This window comes from Acanthopagrus latus, chromosome 19 (assembly GCF_904848185.1).
Source record: "Acanthopagrus latus isolate v.2019 chromosome 19, fAcaLat1.1, whole genome shotgun sequence".
In the NCBI taxonomy this organism is placed as follows: Eukaryota; Metazoa; Chordata; class Actinopteri; order Spariformes; family Sparidae; genus Acanthopagrus; species Acanthopagrus latus.
Genome location: NC_051057.1, coordinates 18680408 through 18706041, shown reverse-complemented (window position 1 = coordinate 18706041; position 25634 = coordinate 18680408). Strand labels below are relative to the sequence as shown.

The window sequence follows — 25634 nt, the reverse complement described above, 5'->3', positions numbered from 1 at the left end:
ACAAAGTGATCTTTAGAGAATAATTGGATGTAAGAGTGCTGGTGATTTAAGGTGAAAGTGGCGATTCTGTACAGCGACTCTGAAGCTTCAGCAGCAAGGACTGACGCTTGACAACATGAGTAATCGAGCTCGGGTCATCCAGTTGAAGGTTATCACCACTCAGTCTGCTGCCTAAAGTGCCCACTGCCGCCAGATTAGAATAAACACTCGGTTATTCAAATGTATGTTCTTTAAAAGTGGCATCAGAGAGTGTCAGTCAGTGTAACCGTCTAATCTCTGATCCTCTTGAGATTCAGGCTGTAATTTTAATAACTGTTTATTCACATGCAAAAAGATGGTGTCCCCGCTGCATGCTAAACAGGCCGAGAATAGCAACTTTTAAGATTCATTCCGATATCAGATACTGATGGCAGAAAGCAAGTCGGGGGGGTGGGGGATGAATTATTGAGAGTCAGAGCTCATTTGTGTGTCTGCACAAGTGCTTCATGAGCTGGTTTGGGAATCATTTAAATACAGTTGTTGTGAGGCATTTCTGAGGTTAAAGAAGACATGGTTGTTTTAGTACGGGTAGCTTTTTTTAATGGGGGTTTTATGACAGCAGTATAAAGTGGACGTGGTATCTACCATAAACCAAAGGAAAAGTCCCCGTCCTTAGGTCTGTTGTCACCACGTGAATAAGGAAGTTAAGGTGCTTTCTGATAGTCGCACATACCATGAAAATGGACAATTTTGTTTGTGTCACATTCATTTTGGGAAGCCTTAAATCATATTTACAGTTACAGGTTTCTCTGCAGCCCTCTGTTCTCCATCCACAGTGGCAACCGCACAGACTAGTCGAGCCATAAAACAGAAAATACTGACTCATAAATGAATCTCTGAAACGGCAAAAGCTGATTAAAAGTCTAATTGTGTGGTTGCTGTTTGATGACTACCTTTCTTGTCTACATGGAACAACACTTCCACAGGCACCAACAAAGGATGCTGTCTTTCTGCTTTGGACCTACATCTTCATCCTCTATTTTTCACAGTATATATTTATTATGTATAATGTGCGTAGCACCTTTTACAGAACATTTTATTGACAGGTAGCTGCTACCTTAGTTGCAGATCCAAATAAAGAAATTAATAGGTTGGCTGGAAACATTGATGCTTAGCCCAGGAATTGTCATGGAGGAGGGGAAAAAGGACTAATTTGTGTGCCCAATTTAATCATTTTTTGCTCTCAGTTTAATCATTTGTGTGCTCAAATGACTCAGTACAGGCCCTTGATTTAAAAGCATTTAATGGTGTGAAGCACTCACTTTCAGGCTCTGGCTCACACTCTAAAAACCCAAACAAATCTCACTCAGAGTAAAAAGGAAGCCCTTAAAGAAACTTTGTGATGAAAAATATACAGAATCTGAAATCTTATCTAGGCTTTTTCAGCTCTTCCACAACATTACAGAGAAAATAGCTTCTGTTTATCAGCAGGGTTGCACCCAGAGACCTCTCCAAAGTCACAAAAATACATTTCATGTTAAAAGAAAGAAAAGTATGTTTAGTCTCTTTCATTTTGTTGTTAAATTTATAAATCTTACCAATTATCTTCACATGACGCCTGGGGTTTTATGGAGACATTAAAGTGGATGTTCTGTGTGGATAACCTTGACTTGGTTTTATTAAGCAATTTGTGTGCACCAATTTATTGAACCGAGAGCACACATGATATAATCCTCAGCACAAATTAGCTGTTTCTCTCTGGCTTTGTATATACACTTTGAGTTTTTTATATTTAAATATCAGCATTACTCTGAGCTCTGAGCACAGCTCCACATCTAAGACAGCATCACATTTTATTGAAAAGCTTCAGCATGAAAACGAATACCAAGCATTCAAAAAAAAACTCAGAAGTTGTGTGTTAGGCGTGTTAGGTTAATTGGTTACTCTAAATTTGCCGTAGGTGTGACTGTGAGTGTGCTATGTCAGCCCTGTGATGAACTGGCGACTCATCCAGGGTGTACCCAACTATTTCCCAACGTCAGCTGGGATCAGCTCCAGCACCCTTATGACCCTGAAATGGATAAGCTGTTTCGTATAATAGCTGGATGGGTGCGCTCGGGTTCAGCCACTTTTTCCCCATTGTTCCAAAAACCCCACTGTTTCAATGACTATTTAGCGGTGATAGAAAGTATGAAGGTCAGTTGACCATTGTTATGTGCTCTCATGGTGACCAGTGGTAATAATAAACACGTGGTTAGATTTAGAATAAGATCACTGTTTAGCTTAAAGTAAAAGACAAAAGAGACATTGAAATGTTCACTTACAATTGTAACTCAAGTGTGACAAAACACGCTGAAGATTATCAGTTAGCTAACGTTAACTTGCCACAAAACACACATAAACTTTAGCTTACTTGTCCACAAGCAAAGTGGGCATCTCAACGTTGCTTTTCAGCCCTTAGAGTGACTCCAACTAACAACCTGAGTCGACATTCAGTCGACATGTGAGTTGGGTTTCAGCTGGTTATGCTTATTGTTTTGTTGCCGTGTACCATTTATACATATATATACATATATCAATAAGACGTGTTTAATAAGGTGTTTTTCGAGAACAATGTGTCAAAATAATGAATGCTGGTTTTCAGAATAACCGGCTGTCGGACGATTTTGAAAAAATAAAATCTTTACTTAAGTCAGCTAGAAAAAGACAAAAGCTACAACAGAATAAATTTCTCCTGTTTCCTCCAGCTGAATTTGATGGAGAGGCGTAAGAATATCAATGCGAACGAATATATAATTTACAAAGAAAGATAAATGGATAAAGCAACGCAGAAAGAGCATCAGCATTCATCACTTGGGAAGAATGCCGTCTTAGTGTTATTACAGCGTATTCCACATAACACAAGGATGTGCGGCGCAGCAGTGCCAGGCACCGCGATTTGTTTTGTGTGTTTCTCTGAGAAGATGAATAAAATATCAGTGTGAAGTGCAGATTCCAATAGCACGCACATTGTTACCGATGTAAAAGAGATGCCCTCTCTCTCTGTAACATACCGAGCATTTTTATCTCAGAATTATAGTGGCTACCATTTGAAAAACAACAACAAAAAAAAACTGTGGCAAAAACAACTCTGACAAAATGGTTACTGCTTTTCAAGGAAATGTGGCTATTGTGGAGTTACACGTCAATGAAGACATTCAAAGGGAACAAACGATCGTGTCTTCTGACAGAAAAGATTTTTTTGCAATGAAACCCCTTGATGAGAAAGATAGCAAAGTGCCCCCATCTTTGATTATTGCTCAGATCACTGTGCGAGGACACTTGGCGTCTGTTTCTCTTTCCGTCTCATGCTGCTGTCAAGCTCAAGCTGATTGATACAAACCGGTGCAGGCAAAGGACTCTCTAAAAGGCAATACTGCCTGCCTGCTCCCCGTTCTTCGCTCATGACAAATGCTGCCTCTAAGTCGCTGTGGCAGGCTGTGATCCTGCAGGACCCCTCATGTTGCGTACGAGCGTTAAATTTTTCTCATTAACTCCAGGTGCGCCATCCCATCCTTCCCCCCTCCTCCGTCATCGTCGGCCAGAGCTGCACAGCTCACAGTGAGCAGAGTTTTTTTTTTTTCTTTTTATCTTTCTTTTTTTTTTTTTTTTGCTTTACGCTCTGTTTAAACCAAGTGCAGATAGGCGGAAAACGCATGACAGACAATCTCTGCCCTACTTGCAGCTACACCAAACAGGCACGCACATCATACAGAGAGGGACACATAGAACTGAAGTCACAGAAGACAGCCCACTTTGGGAGAAACAGGGCTGAGGGCCAGTTCTGAATCTGCCTCTGGCTGTCCTTGACGAACCTCCGGGCCAGATCCTCCTGGGTGGTCTAAGCAGCGTGGAGCTCTGAGAAGATTTATCTGGATGGTTGACAACTTCTGCACCACTCATCCAGGCTGTTCGTGTCCCCGTAGAGAGCCCATGTCACTGCCTTTAAAGCAATGCTGCTTGACAATGACATTGTGGGCTTTGTTTTTTTTTGTTGTTTTTTTTCCTGGTAGGCAGGTTTTAGGAAGTTTCAAGAAAGTATAGTTTGAGTGTTTTTTTTTATATATTTGTTTGCCTGGTAACAGATTTCTACTGTTTGTTATCTACTGTGTCACACATAAACACATCATGGCAATACAAATCAACACCAAAGACACACATCTCACAATCAGCCTGCTCTGCTGGAACACAATACCCCACAGCTTTGGTATTGATATGGGAAATTGAGTGACATTTTTTCAGTGTTTTGGGGGGATTTTGTCACTTTACAACACAGGGCTGTATGCATTTTTTTTAATTAGCACTGGGCCGAACACGAACAGAAGCAACAAGATGTTCATGACGATGTTTAGGTTTCGGGTTTTGGTGACCGATGAACAAGAAACCAACTGTTGGCTTTGTAGTCCTTATAATTTCATGTTGATGAAGGTTCTCAGTCATTCAGGTCAGGGTAATCCTGGGTGCATTGTAGGGAACAGAATTTGTTTCAGTTTTTTTGTAAGAGGCTTCTTCAGTTCTATCTAACTGGAGGGGAGTTGCAGGTGTTTAAACTCAACAACATAGAGTTTAAAAGCCTGTAGCTCCCCTCTAATTACTTAAAACTGAAGAAGCCTCTTGGATGAGTCAAGTTGCCCACGATACAGCACCTAGAATCTTTATAATTACTCTTTCATCTCATTAGCTTTATGACAAACTAGGACTTTATAGACTTGGAAAATTATCTTTTAAACTGACATCAAATGTGTAGTTCATGGCACAACACGAGCAAGAGCAAAAAATGATTTGTCTCTCTCCGTTCATTACCACACAAAGTTATTTTGAAATAAGGTCCCATGGAGCAAACCAGGCTCTGGCTCTCTATATTATTGGCGCACAAACCTCGTTAAAGAAGTTTGGACCCGACAAAATTTTGAATACGATTAATTCACAATCATCATGTTTTTTTACGGATAGGAGATAGTTTGATTTTCTACAAGCTCTGTGGATTACTGTTTTTAAAGGAAAGTGTCATCGATACCACCTTCTGACTGTTTACCTGTGGAATGCTGACAGGTGTTTTTGTTGACATCCAACAACTTTCCCAGTCTTTTGTTGCTTCTGTCACAACTGCTTTGAAATGTGTTGCTGGAATGAGATTTAACCCTTTAACCCTAACCCTTAAGGCATGCAGAACAACCACAGAGCCACTACTACACTAATTATGAAAGAATATGGTCACATTTATATCAAATTAAACAGCAGAAGCTGGGCTACAATGTGTAAAAAACATGTTTCTATGACCCAAACACAGCTCAAACACTACTCAAATAAACAACTAAACATCAAACTTAGTGAATCACCCTAACCCTAGAAAATTGGCTTGGGGCATAAAAGGTTAAAAAAAAATATATCCTGAAAAATCAATGAAGTTGACGAGGTAAAACTTTCAAAATAATTAGTTTGTACTTTTTTCAATTGGGTATTTGTGGAAAAGGATAGAAAATCACCACATTCTATTTTATTTATTTGAGACGGTGTCGGGTTTTTTTTGCAGTTAATCACTTTTGCTTCTGAATGGTTTTCCACTTGTCCTTTCAATAACTCGCCCAAAGTGGCCGAATAATAAACATTAGACACTTTTCAACATAGCCTAATGGAATAGCAATACTTTAGTAGAAAAACCCTGAGTTTTATTACATCCCAGAAGATTTCTATCAGACTTTTTAGCAGAATGGCCCAGAGGAGTGGGAGAGACTTGTTGTTTTTTTCCCCAAAAAATATTAATAGGCCTCAAGCTTTAATGTACTTCTTCACCATCTACTATCAACAAGGATGTATTTTAAGAGATTAGTTTGCACCTCTGGGTCATTTAAAACCAAATAACTGCTCACAATTATGTTTTCCTAATTATGATTATTCCATGATTATATTACAGGGCTCCCTCGGTGTTGCAAAACACAACATGGTCTCCAGGCTATTGAGGAGAAGAGGTGACAGTGTCACTAAAACCAATTAAAAAGCAATCAGAGAGAGCTGAAAAGAAAACATTTCCCATTAGATTGCAAAGTTAAACACTGGCCTTAGCCAAATATGGCCACAGGAGCACTAAGATGTTATTACTCTCTGCAGGCGCTGTGTTGTTATTCCTCCGTGGTGTTGGATGCTCTGTAATGACCACTAACAGCACTTTCACACCGCTGTTCAAGAGAATAGCACATCAGGAGCTGTTGTCTCTACTCGACTTGTCATTGTTAACGTGAACTCTCAGAGGCATCTGCTACATTTCAAATGCATTTTCTCCAGTGCAGGCGTGCGTGCAGACGGGGGCGAGGGTGGGGTTACCACTTCATTATGTGGACGTCACTCGTCACTTGTCATCTGCCGTAAGTGCAACGACTATATTCCTTCTTTCAACCTTATGCAGTCGGCCAATTAAGAGTTCCGGAAGGGATTGTTGCGCTTCTTGAAGAATTTGCTTTCCTGTCAAGATCTCACTGAGAAGCTTATTACCGCTGTTGTGTCTATTTATTAAATCTGAAACTGTATCCAGGAGACAGTCAGTCTAGCTTAGGGCGGCATAAAGACTGGAAACGGAGGAAAACAGCTAGCCGGGCTCTAACTGAAGGACGAAAAATCTACCTACCAGCACGTCTAAGGTTCACTAAGTAACACATATTTCATTTGTTTAATCAGTACAACACATTTTGGTAACAGCAAGTTTTAAGAGGCACATAGAGGCACCCGGTGGCAGGCTTACACCAACAGCCTACATCTGGTGAGTCAGACTACTTTAATACTCTTCTGGCTGGTTGCCTTGTGTACACTGGATAAAAAGGTATTACATGTCATGGTTTTAAGTATTCTCATGTCCTACGCTGGATTTGAGTCTTTGTTGTTGCATCCCTCTAGTTTTGGGAATATTTGGACAGATGTGTTGCATGTTTGTTCGGCACGGAGTGAAACCAGATCAAATCAGTGCACTGACGAGGCGAAACTGGCAAACTGTCCAGCGCTGCTGTTGATACAAGAGATAAAAAGGATAATCAGATAATATCAGACATCTAACCGGCAATAAATATTTTAATAAGCCGGCAGGGGTCTAAACTGTAATCAAACCCAAAACATAAGTCACGTACTGTATACCCTTTACAGTTCAGCTATATTAATTAAAGAACGACATTCATATTTTAAAATCACTGTAATAGGATCCATTGATCTTACTTCATGTCAGGCTTTGTTCGCTGCGCTCGATGCTGAATATACTCCATGATTGGCTTGTTGTGAATCTTGACTCTTGCTCAGAGCTTTTGGATCACAGGGTACGTATGAAAAATCTGTACTGTATATATATATTTACATATAAATGACACTATATAATCTACAGAATATTTCATTTCAGCCGACAGCCTTCTCCTCTGAGCTTGTGACCCAACGGAGTCAGAATGTTCTAGACATGCCCCAGAAAGGATTATCGTGCAAAAGCTCTTAACTTAAATAAATCCCACCTTCTTCACAGACTATAGCGCTCAGCTCCTCATGCCTCGCAAGTATTTCCCTGAGATATTCAGTTTTTAGGGGGGTTAGCTGGATTCAGGCAGTTCCCACGAGTACTCCCATTTCTCGTTTAGCAGCAAAAAGCTGCTCGCATCAACAGTGTGTGCATGTACAGTAGGAGTCTATTGTGGCTGTACTGTACCATCTGTGACGGCGCTGTGCTGCGCTCTACTGTATGATCATTAAAACCCTGCTGGATACTGTCTCCATAGGGGGCCTTGGAAGTAAGCTGAAGACCCAGCACGCAAATCACCAAACGTCTCTGAACATGTGTGTGATGGGACTAAGGATCAGATTAAACACAGGCAGTGACATAGACACACATGCAAGGCAAACACCCATCCATATGTTGATGAACCTGTGTTCCTCCTCGACTGTGAAAGCTGATTTTTCAGCTCTTTGGAAAATCAGCCTGGAGGATGGAAATATCCCGCAGCAATGGTGGCAGTGACGGCGACGGCAGCTGCGCTCGGTTACGTCTCAGGTGCTGTAAGTCACTCTGACCCCCCCCGAGGGGACAGGTCCCTTCAGTAAATGATCACGACCCGGGCAACATCATTAGGCGGCTGCTGTGTGGCAGCAGCTCCTTGGCAGAGTGATAAGCAGGAACACTCTACTGGGAAATGCTTACAGTGCACTTAGAGGTGACAGGGATAATATGGGCCATGCACTTGTTATCCTCTGCAGAGCTGTACATCATTTGTTCGCTCCAGCTATAAATAAAGATTTGTCACAAACCAAGATATGAAGTCTGGATGAGGCGCTGAGCTGCATCCTGGATTTTATGATTTGTAATTGACTGTTTGCTGAACCTTGAACAGCAATTGTCCAATCACGGCACGGGAGGTCAGGCAGGAGAGACCATAATTTGTTTTGATCCATAAGAGCGCCCCAGGGATGATGTATGTCTTTTTGTTAGCTAATCTGGAAATTAGCATCGTCCTCGTTCCCTCCTAAAGAAGCCTGTGGGTTTTTTCAACGGGATTTGAGTTATTTGCAGAAAATAAGCCCTGTGGCAAACACCTGTATACGATAGTTACACATTTTGTTCATCAAGATAATCTTCACAAATTAACACGACTTTTAGGACTTCGTGAACATGGGCTAAACTGAATTGCCAGGAGTGAAAAGTGTTTGGCTATAAATATAAAACATTGTCCTGGTTGTATGACTTCACCACTGCTAAGCATCTTAAACTATACTTTTACTATAACATTTACTCTGAATTAATCAATCTATAAATTGTAAAATTCGAGTTAAAATAGTTTGCAACTAAAGATGGACAAGTGAGTGGATGAGTCTCCTACAACCTCTGTGGTCATGTTTAGTGGCTTGTTAACAACCGCCTTTTTTTGACACGCAAATGCTTTAAAATCCCAAAAGTGGAATATTAACTGACGTATTTTATATATTATATAATACGTATTATATTATTATACTGGGGTTACTTAACAAGACACATTAGACAGGCTTAACTATAGCCTTTGTTTTCAAAAGTGTAATATGTCACATGTTATGAGTCACAGACATTACATTTTCCAAACGTCTGACGATTTTAAGCCTCTGGTACAATAGTTTAACATTTCCTATCTGGCAACGCTGACCAAGAGTCTAGCTAATCTAATTTAAGATGTCCATATATGTTAGCTAAGCAGCCTAAGGTGTATAGTAGTATTTTATAAAGTCTAATCTTATATTTATTTTATAATACTCAGATTCAAAAATGTCACAAAAAATGTCTGCTCAAAAAAATCTAAAATTCAGGCAGAGACATAGTCATAAAACACCTGAACAGAACAAGTGTTAGATTAAGAAGCTAGCTAGCAAATGGCACCTGAAATCTGCGAGTGATGGAGGGTGAGGGTTGATTCTAATAATTAAAAATAAGAGGAGATTCAGGTTTAGCCATCTGGAATACTATGAATAATAACAATTCACTTGAAAATGTCTTGCTTGGGAAATTTTGAATTTAGAGTTATAAACTGATTCATTGGAGCATTGGAACGTTAGTTAAAATGGCTAGCTAGACAACTGCCATCGCAACCTGTAAACTGGCCTACTAGATCTGCTAAAATCTAAGATTTAATTGAATATTACTAAGAGTTCTCCCCTCTTACCATTGTAGATGAGTATATATATATGTGCAGTGAGATGTGGAAAGGACAACAGGCTAACAGAAGAGGGGTGAGGGGATGATTTTAATAATGTACTGTCACAGGGGAGAACTAATGGAGAAATCAGGTTGACCATACTGCATCAAAACAGATATTATGGTTAAAATTTAAAATGCATGCACAACACCACAGTGTTGACTGTTTTCTGTCTTCATGGTTGAACTATAAGTATCTATCAGGATTTAGCTGGATAAGCAGTTTTTCGCCTCTTCCTTGTTCTTACCTGCTTTCGACTGGCAGACTTTTATCCTCGGCAGGACGGTGTGTGTGAGCGATTGTGTGTTTGACGCGTTTGATGCAGGAGAATTTATAACTGCTTTGATGGGCAGCAGTCATTTTAACAACAGCCAAGAAGAGAAGCATTCCAAAATGTCAGACCATTCAGAAGAAAAGCGGCGGCAACAAGCACCATCTATCGACTGACAAGCTGACAAGCGGCTATTAAACCCAATTGAACTGCTGACGTGAAGTTGTGGCGCCAGGAACAGGCGGACAGGGGCTTCAAGATATTAGCTAACTGCTGAGAAAATACAACACACACGAGAGAGCCGTTTAATGACAGGAGGCGATATCTCGAAAGGGCAAATTTGCCTACATTGTTTGTGTAATTAGTGGCAGAAAACAGATGGACTTAAGCAGCTGCAGCCGTCCGTCAGCCATAATGCAAAAAAAAATAAATACTGCATTTCTAACTGGGTCTGCAAAGACTCCCAGAGTAAAAGAGTGGGCTTGTTTCCATGGTGAGCAAAGCTAATCAGCCGTTTCACATCTTTTTGAGTGACACAAACTGAGCTCAGATATCCTTGAATCACAGGCTCGACGCATTGACTGAAATAACCATCCGTCTCTTACCTTGACCCGACATGTGACCCCGAAGCCGTTAAAACGCCTCCCATGTGAGTCAGGAATGAGATGATTGCCATCTCGCCTTAATTTGTCATTTCAACATAAGAACTAGAATGAGAATGAGAGGCGAAGTGTAATTGCCCTTGTCTATTGTGCTGGATTGTTGGTCTCCCCCCCCCCCCAAAAGAAAAAAAGAGACAGCAGGCCTCCTTCATTTGCCACACAATGAAGCTCGTTCTCAGAATATACAGCGAGGTAATTGAGCGATGAATTACTTTGCATCGGAGCCACTCAATGACACAGATTCTGATGTAGTAATACATTATCTCCCCCTTTTTGCGACAATTTATCCCCGAAATGACAACCTTACGGAAAAATTCTCCTGCTTCATGAGATCTGAAAAATCATACGTCTTAAAAGCAACATGTTTTGTTTTTTTTTCCCCCTTCCCCCAACTGTGAGAGGGTCGGGCTTCAGAAAGTACGCAGTGACATTGTGATTTTTCATTATGTAAAAGTCACGTTGCAGAGTCTGACTTGTGCGCACTGTCACTCCCTAAAGAGAAGAAAATAAATGAGTTTCACATCAACTAACGCAATCAGCCGCGGTTAAACCAGGATCTCCCAAAATTTGATTATATCTGCTGTAATTGAGTCGACACCCCTACGTAGGATTATAATGTAGAGGAGAAAAGGAGAAAAAAAACACATTTATATGCATGATAATTGGAGATAGATGGAGAAATAGATATCTAAAAGGAAGACGGGCAGGTAATTCAAGAACAGGCTCACATGTCAGATGGAGAAAAAAAGATACCAGTCAAGAAGAAAAAAAAAAAAGAGGACAATCTTTATTTCAATCTTTCAAACCTGTAATAAAGTGTGACAATCTCAATTCAAACCCAAAGAGGAAGTTTGGCAGAGAATGGTAGGCAACTACAAAGACCAGAAGGCAAGGCGAGGGCATGGTTTTCTTTTAGTGCAGTTTCACAGTAATCGTACAGATAACCTCTGTATATTTAAAAACAACAGGTGTGCTTAGGTTGAGGTGCCTAAGTCGATCAAGATTTACTGCGCTTTAGAAAGCACGATGAAATGAGCAATGATGAACAACAAACCTTTGGTAGCCATCTCATTACTCAGCTACACTTCTTAAAAAGGGTCACAGAATGGGGGGTGAAAGGATCAGGGATTACCTTCGCACAATAATAGCATCTCAAAACATTCAGTACCATTTGAATATATCATCGTAATTCAAGTCCCGCTTAACAGTTTGCTCAGTTGTCACATAAAAAAGTCAGGTTGTGGACTTGGAGTTCAGATTACTGAACTGCTCATACCACCATTCCCAAGGTCGAGAATGAACTTAATGCTCGTTCATCACTGCGTGTTGAAGTCCTCTTGAGAAGGAGCCTGTTAAAGAGGCTTTCATTGCTCATTTCAGACTTATAATTGCTTTGCAGCTCTGTGCGTTAAACATAATGCAGTTAACGTTTCAGATGATTAATGTAAAACAAATGCAGAGCAAATGATCCAGTGTGTCCCTCTAAAAGGAACAGCTCGACATTTGAGGAAGAATGCTTGTTTACTTCCTTGCCAAGAGTTAGATTTGAAGATAGGCGCAAATCTCAACTGTTTAGCCGTTTCACCATCATAATTTAAGCCGTTCAGTTTGTGAACATTTGGAAAGTCTAAAAGAAGCGCACGATACAATCATTTAATTCCTATTCCAACAGGAAGGTAGCTGGCTCGGTCAGGGGAAGTCTCTAGCGCACAGGCTCTACACAGAAGAGCCAGGCAATTTTATATCCTCGAAGTCAAACTTCTTTGGCTTCATGCACTGCTGAGGGCCGAAAAGAGCTCCGTCTCCAACACTGTATCCGTATTTGGATTGTTAGATCCATGGGGGAAACAGCTATCCTGGCTTACTGTAAGGTGAATAAAACTAGAGTTTCTGGCTGGTAGATTTTGAAAATCTTTTGAGAAAGCAGGGCAGGCAGCAAACTATGGGAAGATGATGGTGGAAATGGCATCGGAGCAGGAATCTGAGAGCAGTATTGGAGACGAGGACACATGAAAGACTTTAAAATAAAACGGTAGACGAGTAGTTCTGTAAGTAAATCCAGTTGGGAAATGAGCTGATCACAATATCTGCATGGACGTCTGAAAGGACTGAGACGACATATTTGAAAAAGGTCTTGATAGATGGATATTGCTGTGAAAGGGATCCCTTTGGGTGGACACTGAATAGTTTGGATTGTGAAGCTGTTACAATTGAGCACATGGGGTTAAGGCAGCTGATGCGGATGCCAACCGCCACAAGACTCAACAGAAGAAATAAAGAAAGATTTGGGCTAGCTGTTTCCCGCCATTTCCATTATCTGTACCAAGCTAACCAGCTAGTAGCACTAGCTTCACGTGCGCTTCTGACATGACACTGATTTCTAACTTTCTCATGCAACTCTTGGCAAGACAGTGAACCAGCATATTTCCCCAGATGTAAAAACATCACTAATTCATCAGCTTCTTACTCGAAGCAATGAGGTCCAACATGTTTCAACATTCATACACTAAATGTAGAAGCATCCTGGTTATGTAACAGATTTCATACAGTAGTTGTGTTTTGTCTGTGCTCTTCTCACTGGGTTGAAGTGGCAGTATAGGTATAAAGATGTCAAGATTACACCCTGAGTATCTGAGTGGTAACTACGCATTTGTCACTAACTTCTGAAACACGTTTTCAGATGATTTAAAAAGGTGCAATGTGTAAGAATTATCAAGCTGTTTCATTAATACTCTGAAGAAAAAGGAGCATCATGTTATCAGGGCACCCGCTAACTGCTGCATACTGTAGGTGCTGTTACAGCTTGTTACAAGCTAGTTAGCTTGCTTGGCCGCGCAACTAGCGGTCCGGACTGGGAACTCAGGAACTATGGACTGAAGGAGGCCGGGGCTAAATGGTTGGCATACGAAGTTCAGCAGATATCTCTAAACGATAAGTCATGATGTCAAATATGCTTTTTTTTTAACATTCTGTTAATCATTTGTCAAATTTTTTTCCCCAACTTAAACTCTTACATATTGCTCTTTTTAAACATAGTTGATTGTTGAGTCTCATTCACAAAGTGTCTGTATTTGACGATTTGGAAAGGAGACTAAACAATTACACATTTTTCTTCAGAATTGCTTACTGCACCTTTAACATGGCCCTATTGCCAGAAAAGGCGACACTGACCCCAAAATCCAACAAGGCGGACGCTGCTGTGCATTTTTCATAAAAATGGTATTACACCGGCTGTAGCAGATTTTTTGAAACACTTGCTCTTTTTGTGGAACAGGCTGGCCACCGAGTCCAAGAGGGAGCCATAACCCCAACTTGATCTCAGCTGTTTTATTTTTATAGTCACAAGGGTATGAAAATAGGATACAGATGGATTTCTGTGCCTTTAGAAATCTGACAACAGTGAGCTTTACAGAAAAAAAGAAGGGAAGAAAAAAACCAGGAGGAAGGGAAGAGTGATAAACTAAGTAGGGAGAAGGTCCTAATATTCTATACGCTCCGGTTACTTCTCAGTGCATCGGGATGTAAACTTTAACCTACCTACTGAATTCAATATAGCAACCAGTGATGGAGGACAGATTGAAATATGGAAACAGACCCGAGCCAGGGTATCTGAGGAATATGAGTTGTTAAAAGCCGCAGGAGCTACTGATGCATGTTATAGGTGTCTGCTGTACAGGTACACACCTTCTATACCAAGAATTTATGGCTGGTTGGACATGTTGGGTTGAAACGAGTAAAAAAAAATATATATATGCATTTGCCTTATTCCAGTGTCTGACAGATTGATGTGAATTACCATTTCAACTTTTTTCATCAGCTCTGTGCATAAATGGACACTAACAGGTGGCTGGCATGAGTAATAAGTTACAATGCTCGGCACTTTTCATCCCTAGAGGAGAGGGAGGAAGAATATTTTTCAGGCAATGACATACAATAAAAAAAATAAAAATAAAAATAAAATATGGCAGATTTTTCCTTCTTGGGCACTTCTTTTGCTTTCTACACTTTTTAATCACTAAGCCTTACACTTTGGGTTGGGGGGGAAAAGGTAAACAAAATGTCTGTAATTATGTTGTATTCAGTGTGAAGGCGAGATTCATCTACTCTCTACTGTATCTACAAGTCTAGGATTATCATAATGAACAGGAAAAATTAAAGAAAAAAAAAAATTAGATATAATAAGGGGCTTTTAAGTGGTTGCAAAAACATCAGCGTAACAATGCCAGAGAAAGGGTCACACATCACAGGGAATGAACCACTGCTTGGTCGAATCATAATAAATAAGTGGTATGTTTGGTTCACAGCCGTTCTTCTTTACACTCCGTCATTAAAACGGCTGTTAGTTTTTTTTTTTTAAACGTGATCCAGTGGCTTCGCTGAGCAGCTGACCTTACAAACTGACACACAGAACTCAGAGATGGGAGAAATAGTCTGTGCTGGAGGGGCTTTGAGGAGAAGTGATATGAAAGACAAAGAAGCAGAACCAGTAATACATTGATATGTCTTTGAGTTTCATGTCACTGCATTTGACTAGGCCTATCATCCTCTATCCGATGGGGAGCCCCCTGTGTTAATCGGTTTTCTTCTCATCGGGATCCTTCTCGCCAGCCTCGTCCTCCTCGTCAGGGCCCTCCAGCTCGGCGGTGCGTTGACACTCCTCCTCCTCTTCCTCCTCCTCGTCAGTCAGGCCCTCCCTCTTGAGCGCGTCGATGTCTTCCGAACCGTCATCCGACTCGGCCGTGCAGATGCCGTAGCACATCAGGCTAATTACACCCAGCGGTAGGCCGAACAGGAAGCAGCCCAGCAGCGGAGAGCTGCGGAACACTGACTGATGTAGGAAAAGGAGACAACAAAAGATGAAAGGGAAACAAAACAGAGGAAGTGTGAGGGAGGCAGACAAAAGTAAAGTTTGAAAGAAAGAGATGCAAGTGGGTTGAGGGAAATATAGAAATATTGGAACAAATGACAGAGTAAAGAACAACACATGAAAATTATTACTATTATTACTCAGAAGATATTCCAGCTTGTTAATATCAACCACAATAAGACCACATGCTCTACTTTTCTTAAAAGCTACTGTGATCTTGATTTAAATACACATGGTAAGAGACATTTGTATCTACTCAGACACTCCTCGACTTCTTTCTTGTCTTTTGCAAGTCTGGTTTACAAACCAAGCGGGCAACTGACCAGCAGGGCCCCGGACCTCAGCGCTACACCAACTGACCAATCAGGACTTGGTAGGACTAAGAATGGGGACGCCTACAGAGCTAGACTAAGCAATTATAGCCAATGATGGCCACAAAATCCAGTAAGTAGTAGTGTAGTTTACTGCATGCACCCTTCATGATGTGCTACTTGAAGGGAACAGGATGCATGCACAGCTGATAAATTGGGATGAACTGGGGTTCAGCAGGGGCCAGAAACTTCATGCTTGCCCCAGGCCCCGAAATTAGTTAATCCAGCCCTGAATTTATTTCTCAAATTGACACATAAGACAACGAATGAACCAATTGATCCTTTTTCTTTCATTTCCCCCACTGCTTCCTCTGTACACTACACCATGGATGTGGAGTGAGCCTCCAAGTGTTACATCTCTTTCAACAGCCAGCGTTTACAATATTAAAGAGCCTTCCAGCTATTAGGTAGAATGAATTTAATAATCCTATTTAGAGGGCCCATCCGACAATATTTGTGGGGGGAAAAAATTGCAAACAGGTTTTTATGTTTTCAGCAGCAATACTGCATTTATTCATTTATTCGTTCATTTGCATTACGCCATTAAGCTTCGCCAGTGTGTTTAGAGGGAGGTCACAAATCATTTGCAGAAACTCAGGCAGGCTTTAATATTTTAATACTAATTAAATTTCAGTTGTGCAATTCTAGGATGTCTGTATTATGTTATACTTTGTATTCCATCTCGTCTTGTCTTGTTTGTTTTTTTACTCATGACCAGATTGGAGATTTGTACCCTTTTATCTATAATCCTTTGGGTCTCATGTACTTTTGACATTGTACAGTTTGAACTGAAAAAAATAAATAAATATATCTCAGACTTCAAACACAAGCAAAGGTTCACCTTTATACAGCAGTCTGTCTGAAGATATTTTCTGCACAGACACACACAAACTCTTATCCTTCGCCTGTAATCTCGTAACCGCAAACTCAAACACATATTGTAGCCATATGTTTTGAACACACATACTGTGATGTATCCTGACTTTGAATTACATCTAAATATTATTGCTCACCATGTCAGCAAAGATAGGCTGAGTTATGGTTGCACATAGAGACTATGCAGAGCCTACATCATAACCTACGCAAGTGGCCAACAGCATTATGAGCATTTATACATGTGCTCTGGTGGGTCTGTATTGTTGCTGGTAGTGGTGATATATCGGTACTGCGGTAATCACATCAACCTCTTCAACACACAGCTGTTTGTATCTGAGCTAGGGAGAGGGGACAGGCCAAGTGCCCAAATGGAAGACTGACACCCCTCATACTGACCAAGCTTGGAAGTAGGGCTTGGTTTCTTCAGGCTGTTTTTGCCACTGGAGGCACCGCAACAGAAGAATAGGTCGGTGTGTTTACTGGGGAAACTACATGTCCTGTATACCACCATGGCTGAGCACCAGAGGAGAAGCTAGAAATGAGATGCTACCAAGCAGACCAATCACAGGCATTGCGATCTGCAGTTACATTTCTGAAGATGTCAAGCAACGACAGGGTAAACATCTACAGAGAGGCTGAGCCAATTAAATGCAAATCACAGATCAAGCTTCAAGCTTTTTCAGACTTCTTTGGTTCTCTTATTTACCACCGGTAGATCGTATATTCAGCATACTTCGGTGATATCTGCCTTAATCATACTACGTCTTTCAAAGCCGTCATATGGCTCCACTGTTAGACTATTCGACTTTCTCTCTTTTAATCAGAACACATGGGAGTCGTTTTGGTTTGAACACTATTGAATGATCAGTGATAAGGGGATTACACATTGCAAGATCTTTCACAAGGAGGAATCTTTGACAAGTCTGCCTGGTCTCCAAACTGTCAAGAAAACAGGCTTGAGGTGAAATTGGTAAAAGAAAATAAATGTGGGTGAGAGACTGGACTGTTATACTTGGACAGCAGGGATCATCTGTTCTGCAGAGAGAGTTGGCTTCCTGCTGGTATTTGGGTTCAACTAAGGACCACGCAGTTAGAAATACTGAAAAGCTTATGTCAACGTACTCTTGATAGAAATCTTTGCTATTGTGCCCCCTTCACACAAGTGAACGTATGATAAGAATGGGTTTAGATTGCGACTGCAGATGACAGCAGAGGGTCGTCTGCTCACGATGGCTCTTTGCATGGCTCCCTAACCGGACCCAGAGACAACCAGATATTCAACCTGCTTTGATATCAAATCTGCAAACTCTCGGACTGCAATTTTTAACAGTTCACAGCACAAATAACGATTACTGCATGTGAATGCGAGTGCCAGTTTGCCTCTCATTTGGGTTTTCTTTTCAACAACCCGATGCCAAGACCAAAATCAGGGCTCCAATCCTGCAGAGTGAACTCGACATTAGAGGCCCAAAGAGTCAACAGTTTGATGAAAATACACTAAATGCACAATTCCAACAGTTTGAACTGCTCACTGGTCATGACTTTCCATTCACGCCATGGCCTGAAATAACTGCATATAAAATGAAACGGGTAATACTCCTCTCCTGCAAAAACACGACCCATCACCTCCTGCGGGCACAACAATGGCCGAGGCAGTAAGGGGCAAATTTTCAATTTCTTCTTTAAATGTTCTCACTGACAAATGAGTCATTTGGCCCTAATATAGCGGGATACATCAGAGACAATGTTCCTAGGAGGGAGTATGTCACAACTTCTGTCAGCCACTGAGCTGAGGAGAAGAGAAATATTCACATTCCCTCCAGTCAGTGCCACTGCAAGAAGGATGGTAATTGCCGGTGCTGTGTGATGCTAGACGAGGTAGGGATGGCATATGCTATGCTAACACAGCTGGCTATGAGTCATTGAGCCTAATGTGGCTGCTTCCTCATGCTCCTGTCAAGGCATGCATTTAGATAGGCTCTTCGGGGGGGTAAGGTGATGGCTGCAGCCTATATGCTTTGTATCATTTCATGTCACCGTCAGCAAGACAAGCCGTGGCGATGCTTGCAGCTCGCCAGATTCAGGGAAGCCAGAAGAGAAACAGCATGTCCTCTCTCTTACAGGTGTAGGAGACAAGCTCTTCAAACATGGAGGCTTTACTTTTGTGCTTACTGCTATTTGTTGCTAATGAGAACAGAAAGTCCTGCAGATTAGTCAAAAGAAATGCAATATTGGGTTTGTATTAAAAGCTTAACTTATCTCTGACAGATATTTATTCTACTGTTTAAAAACTGTCAAACCTGGACTGAAAGCTGTAAAAACCTTGAATGAAAATGTTCTACAAGCCTTTTATCCTCATCAAGGTTAAGTTCACAAGTCACTATACCTTCTATATAAACATTTTCAGGAAATGAAACCTGTAATTTTCCTTTGGGAGTTCTCTACATCCCTTTAAGGATGTTGTTAAGGACAACTCTGCCAGTTGAGGAGCATTGCAACACAGCTGTATTTACATTCCTATCACACCCTTGGTAAAATAAACACCAGTTCTCCCAAAAGAACCAACTGCTTAGAGTAAAAGTGGGAGGAGAAGCAAGTTCAGCCTCCTGACCTCCACTCTTTCCTAATCACTCCACCTCCTCCCGCTCCGTTGCCTGTTTCTCTTTTCCCATACTGTGTTTACAGCCTGCATTGCATATTCTCAGTTGTACTCGCAGTGTTGTCCTCTGAATGTTGTTTTCCTCCCAGAGGGAAAGAGCAGGGCACTCGGGCATTTGTTTTACAGTGTTACTGAACTCGGTGCGCTGTGCATATATACAGGATTTACCATAAATTGGCAAATGCAGTCAAGAAGCGCCATGGTGTGACGCATATCAACAAGCACAAGGTGTTCAGTAGTATCATGATGATAAACTGTTTAACTGTACAGGTAAAGAACAGAGATGTATCTCTTGTGTAGCTCATCACTGACAGTGCAACATTATATCATTGGCCAATTAGCTTATGTAAAATAGATTTTAAAGCTGCACAAACAGGTTGTTCATACAGCCAAACCTACAGAGGCTTATCAAGCTACTACGCAGATCCCCTTAATTTTACATTATGTTTTGGCATCTTTTAGCTCATTGTTTCTGTTAGGGCTGCACTTGTAGTATTTTGGTTCACTCCCACTATGAGCAACCTTTACAGCACCAAGTGACAGAGCGACAAAGTTAGCAACTAGCTTGTAAACAAAGCATTTAGCTGCTTAAAATCTAGACATTCGTCTCAGGAGATGGGGGAGACCAAAAATAGAGCTAAAATAAGTGTGAATATTGAATTTCATCAGCTGGACAGTAACTACAGATTAATGCTAATGTTGCTATGTGTCTATGTCTCAATGATAAATTACTATATGCTAACAAGTTGAGTCACTTCTGTGTTTACAGCTTGTTGCAGCTTTAACTGAAGTACCTACTAGTAATAACCTCCAACTAATACTAAAAGAGTGTTGCATGAATGATTATTATAACAATATATGGTAGCCTAGCTTGTTTTTAGCTTACTGAATTTAAACCTATTGACAATATCAATATGACACACTACTTACTGCGTATTTTGAACTTCAACAATATTATGTTTCTATGTTGATATTCTTAATTTTATTCTTGTATGAACTCTCATAAACTTACCATAATGGTGGATCTGGCATCGAAGGCCACGCGTTTGATCCTCTGAATGAAGCCGTCACCTCCATACGCCTGCAGGGAGACAGAAGAGTTACTGCGTTTAGTCTATCCCAATTTTTTTTAACCGGCACTCATGTTGTACTTTTGCCAGGTTCAATCCATTCTTACGTTTGTACAATTTGATGCAATTATCGAGGACAATCCCTAAATAACAGAACAATTATCTACATATCAATAACAACTACTCTTGCAATGCACTCACAGAATGATCGAAGCCTCGGGTATCCAGTTGGTACATCCTACACATTTAAAATATTGTTTAATTAACCGCTTCCCTGCACAAAACTATCTGATGTGTCCGACTCTCTGTTCACCGTTCAGCGGTTCTACTCTGCCAGAGAGCTCATTTATTGGCAACAGCACCTGGGCCACCATTGAGTGATCTGCCCCGACACTAATTCATCAGGATGGCCAATTAGTGAGCTGTGACTAAGCAGGACTTCTGTGAACGAGCTGAAGGTGGGCGCAACATGATTTTCAGGGAAGCAGCTGTTGCACAGATGCTTGTGCTGGGTGAGAAGTTTTTACCAACATTTTTATGTTGTTGGGGTGTCTCTTTCTTAATTGCGTAGGAGTAAAGGATGGAGGAAACTGAAGCCAGCGAAATCAGTGGAGATGCACCTTTTTATCAATTCCATTAAAAAAAAAAAAACCTGCAGGAGAGAAGCCACAGCCTGCCAATTGTGTCTCCCTCTGGCTGGCTCATGCTTCATGTTCATGCTTTTTATGGAAAAGACAAAAAAAATATTCAAGAATTTTGGTCATGCCCGGGTAAAAATTCAGCTCTCCACATTTCACAAAATAAAAGAAAAAGAGAACACCCATGCAGTCTTGTAGTAACTTTTGTTATTTTTTTTAAAAAAATGTATGCATGGTCTTACATTTGCACATGTTTTCTATGTATCTCTACATGAAGCACAACGCAGCCTCGGGTCTCCTCCTGTCAGACTTTCAACAAAAAGGTTGAAACCAGGCCTTGGCAGGAACCCGACTGCAGAAACATGGAGGTTTCTGTTGCTGTTTATTTGGTGGGAGGTGGTTTGTTATGCCAAGCAAAAAATAGCTTGGACCTTTCTTGGGAAAAAAAAAAAAGAAGGACAGGACCTCTGGCTGTTTGGCTTATGGTTTCATACATCTGGTGACTTTATGCTGTTCTAGTGTTGTACCAGGCGGGCAGTGACATTTCTTTTCCAGATTAGACTACAATACAGAGTCGTGTAGTAATTTCAGTGTTTGACTCAGGGACAGAATTATTGGAGATAATCTATTCAGAAAGGACAGCAATATGAAATCTAAACATGCAAGGGGAGATTGCAAAAATACCTCATCTGGGGAAAGTATTTTCCGGGGGGGACTTAAAATGCGAGGCAACATACTTGATTAATGAAGACTACTGGTGTGATTACAATGGTACAACACAAGGAGAAGGAGGGGGAAAAGAGCTATACTGAGCTGAATGCATAAACAGAGAAGCAGGAGAGGAAAGGAGGGAGGAGGAGAAGATGTTGGACCTGTGCGGAACCGTTCAAAACGCCGTTGATGAATTGGACCAGCTGCTCCATGGTCTCAATCGGCTCACTGGGCAGGAAGTACTGCTCGTTGGATGTGTTGAGGATGATAACAGAGGGCACCGTCACCTCGCTGAGAAAAAGAAAGAAGCGCAGCGTTTAATCGTCTTAACCTCGGCACCTTGGGCTGCCATTATCAAAGCGCATCATTAGACGGGAACAAATTGTGATTTGGTAAAAGAACAAATCGTAATGCAATACTGAGATAAACAAACCCCTTTGTACTCAGAGCAACCTAACTTCTCCCATGGGCCCCCATTTCAAAGAGAGGATTTTTTTCCGTCTGAAATAGGCCAAGACTGCATCGCCTTTTTCCTCAGACTGGCATTTCTTCTATCTTTTATGCAAACACTGTGCAACTCAGGGGCTTTATGGGCCTGTGCCGGTCACAGTTAAAGAGACCTTTACAAATTACAGCTGACAAGTGAATCGCAGGGAGTCCAGAAGAAAGCAACTCTGCATACATGCTGAGACTTCCACATACACAGTGAGGCTTGGCAGTCCGGTGATCTTGCAGGAAACACAGACCGCACACTATAGAGCCGACTTACTCCCACAAATCAGCGGAGGAATTACACAGCGGAGTGAGATAACGAACAAGGTCATATAAACAAGCAATCCCTCTTTCACACCTCTTGCACAACACCAAACCCTGACTTAGATAAGGTATCCTAGCACTTAGACGCACACGCTCACACACACACTCCATCACAGTGGTGCCACCTCACATCCCCGCCGTGTTACTCAACCTGGCAACAAATTTCACACACAAGCACACGTATCCATCACTGTCCCAGTGCACCACCCGGCTGAGAGCCGGAGCACAAACACACACACGTCCACGCAGTGGAGTCATCAATGCCTCACTACTCTGTCCAGCTGAGCTGCAATCACATGTGCTCACACACACACACACACACACACACACACACACACACACACACACACACACACACACACACACACACTCTCTGACTGCGCATTCCAGCTGACATCCAGCCTACTCCAACAGATGGCACCCATTTAAAATAAATATGGATTAGCCTATTCACCTCTGCGAGTGGGGACTACTGGGGGTTTGATGCCCATAATGAAGGGTCATATACTGTACTCCATAGAATTGGAGCTGGGAGAAAATACACATTTAAGTCATTTCCTTTCTGCAAGTGAAAACAGCTGCCATATAATTCAAGCTAATTATTTATGTCTTTCTATTTAAAAACACAGAAATTTAGCCATGTTTACTTTTTACTATCATAGGAACAGACTGACATTGGGAAAAATCATTGAGAATATCAACAGCGCTCATATATTTGTGTATCATATTAGGAGCTAAAGCCAAAAGGCCTGTTAGCCTGCATACAACTGAACGGATTTACCGTTTTTTTTTTTAAGGAATAGTTCCTCTTGTCAAGAGTTAGATGAGAAGATTGATACTATGCTCATGTCTGTGCGTTGGCTTTACAGCTTGCGCTGGGAGGCCGTTAGCCTACATTAGCATAAAGACTGGAAGCAGCTAGCTAGCTGATTAGCTTAGCGCTCTCCCAAGTTAAAAAAATACTTCTACAAGCACCTCTAAACCTCACCGAATACTGTCTTGCATCTCCTTTCTTAATACAAACAGTATCTTGGCTAACGTGCTATGCTAAACTGCTGTAAGCCTACAATGTGGGTTTAGCTCCATGCATGACGAAGAGACATGTAAGTTGCATCGTTCTTCTCATCTGACCCAATATGTTAGAAGTATTAATTAAAACAGAAGGTGTTTAAAAACAAATCAAATCCAGGTGAAGACTGAATTTTAAAAAGAACACTCACTGAAAACATTCTAAAGTTTACTCGTTCGTTTTGTTGTTGTTGTTTTCAAACTAACTAAATGGGACCCCGTCTCATTAGCAGCATTTCATGAGTCCTTTTTCCCCAAAGTTTTCTTTTCAATTACTGCTACCAGAGGCATTTTCTGAGCTTTAATTAACATGAGAGCTCTTAATTAAAAACTGAACTGTAAACTGTGATAATGACTATCACAGTGTGTCCAGGAAACATTCTATATTCACGTGGACATAGAAACTGAATGTTTAATCCAATCTGCCCCTTCAGAAAAGAATCCTGGATTTTTGCAATTAAAACATTAAAACAATAGCGTCATGGACGCTGACGGAAATCAACTTAATTGTGTGCGAGTCAAGACCTCCACAATACATTTATTGGGCTCTACAAAACAAACAATCTCCAGTCAACATATTAAAAAATAATAATAATAATAATAATAATAATAATGTTTCCAGTTCACCTTCTATGATCACACAGACTTTTCAGTCACCTCACATCCCTTTTAAGTTTCTCCACAGCCCACAATGCATTCCATATAAGGGGTTAGCGTTAATCCTACATTTAAACAGAGGCAGAGACAGCCTCGGGCTTAGAGTAGTGGCTCATGTAGTGTGTGTGTGTGTATTTATATGTGTGTCTATGTGCCGCTGGTGAAAGCAGGGGCGGCCTTACGCCAGACAGACTGCTGCCAGAACACAGTAATCGCTGTGATGACAGAAAGAGGGATAAAAAGCCATCAGATTTATTTCCATGGCTCTCCTAAGGGAGAGAATTAGTGGACATTGACAGGCCAGGATTTCATTCCTCAAAGGAGGGCAATTAATCCTGTGCTACTGCGGCCAAATTCACTCCTGTTAAACCCGAAGAAATACATATTGTGTGCACTCATACAAAATTAGGAAGGCTAATCACCTCTTTTATCCTTAAATATAAACACCCGCCTGTCTAATTTCAGCCATGCACCGGGGTTTTAGACGGTTGAACATAGTCATTTCTAAAACGTCTACTGTACTCACTGAAACACTTTTAATTACACACGACTTAGGAGACCATGTCTGCTATAATCTCCTCATGCAAACAATAGCGTGCTCAAATTAAAATAACATCCTGTAGCGGTCTGTTACGCTCACAGATTCTCACACAAACATTGAACAAAAGACACATAATTAGATGCTGTGTGATCGCGGACGCAAAACACACAAGCCAACTGCTACAGCCATGCTGGCCTGTAACACTTGTGGGGTTCTGTCTAATTAAAAGTGTGGGATGTCAGTTGCAGGGGCCTCGGCGACTGCAGCAGGGCTCTCCGCATCATTAGTGCTGCTCTTTGACGCGCTATTAAAAACACATGACGGCGATAGATATAATCCATGCGTGGCCCTCATCCATACAGTCCTCGTATATGCTCCTAACAAGAAGATTTGTGGGAGCCCGTGTGGTTCTTTTTCGCGACAGCAGGGGGTGGTTAAAATTTCCGAGAACGCTAGAAAAGAAAAGAGATGGCAGTCTGTCTGTGTAATTGACTTCTCCACACGAGAGCATCTTTAATGGCGGAGGCTGGCAATACAAGTCAGTTCAGACCTGGTTAAGTAGCTGACAGCAGGTAATATGAGGTGGAGAAAAGAGGAGGGTGATGTGAGAAGAGAGAGGTGAGCTTGCGTTGCGAGACACTCACCCCATAATGAGGCTGTTAATGTAGTCATTCCCATCCATGTGGCCAAACTGGAAGTCTCTGAGGAGGCAAGACACAAAAAAAA

The 25634-nt window shown here is 41.3% G+C and overlaps 1 protein-coding gene and 1 long non-coding RNA gene across 6 annotated transcripts in view; one reads left to right on the top strand and one right to left on the bottom strand.

Annotated features, from left to right (window-relative positions):
- Positions 1-25634, top strand: part of LOC119008417 — a 102157-nt gene that overhangs the window by 69998 nt on the left and 6525 nt on the right. The window contains exons 4-5 of one of the 4 annotated variants that reach the window (XR_005071413.1): positions 20798-20935; positions 21049-21978. The exons of 1 other annotated variant lie outside the window; for it this stretch is intronic. This is a non-coding gene — a long non-coding RNA (uncharacterized LOC119008417). Of the gene's footprint in view, positions 1-7763; positions 8571-20797; positions 21979-25634 lie in introns of those variants that run through there. 2 more of the 4 variants (XR_005071411.1, XR_005071414.1) reach the window with 2 other exon arrangements.
- LOC119008416 (protein disulfide-isomerase TMX3-like) overlaps positions 11401-25634 on the bottom strand; it is a 35859-nt gene continuing 21625 nt past the window's right edge. For both annotated transcript variants that reach the window (XM_037078697.1, XM_037078698.1), the window contains 4 exons: positions 25553-25609; positions 21988-22117; positions 20420-20488; positions 11401-15462 (listed from right to left, as the gene is read on the bottom strand). In XM_037078697.1, the coding sequence (XP_036934592.1) occupies positions 15205-15462; positions 20420-20488; positions 21988-22117; positions 25553-25609 (514 nt within the window). In that variant the 3' untranslated portion in view covers positions 11401-15204. The remainder of the gene's footprint in view (positions 15463-20419; positions 20489-21987; positions 22118-25552; positions 25610-25634) is intronic.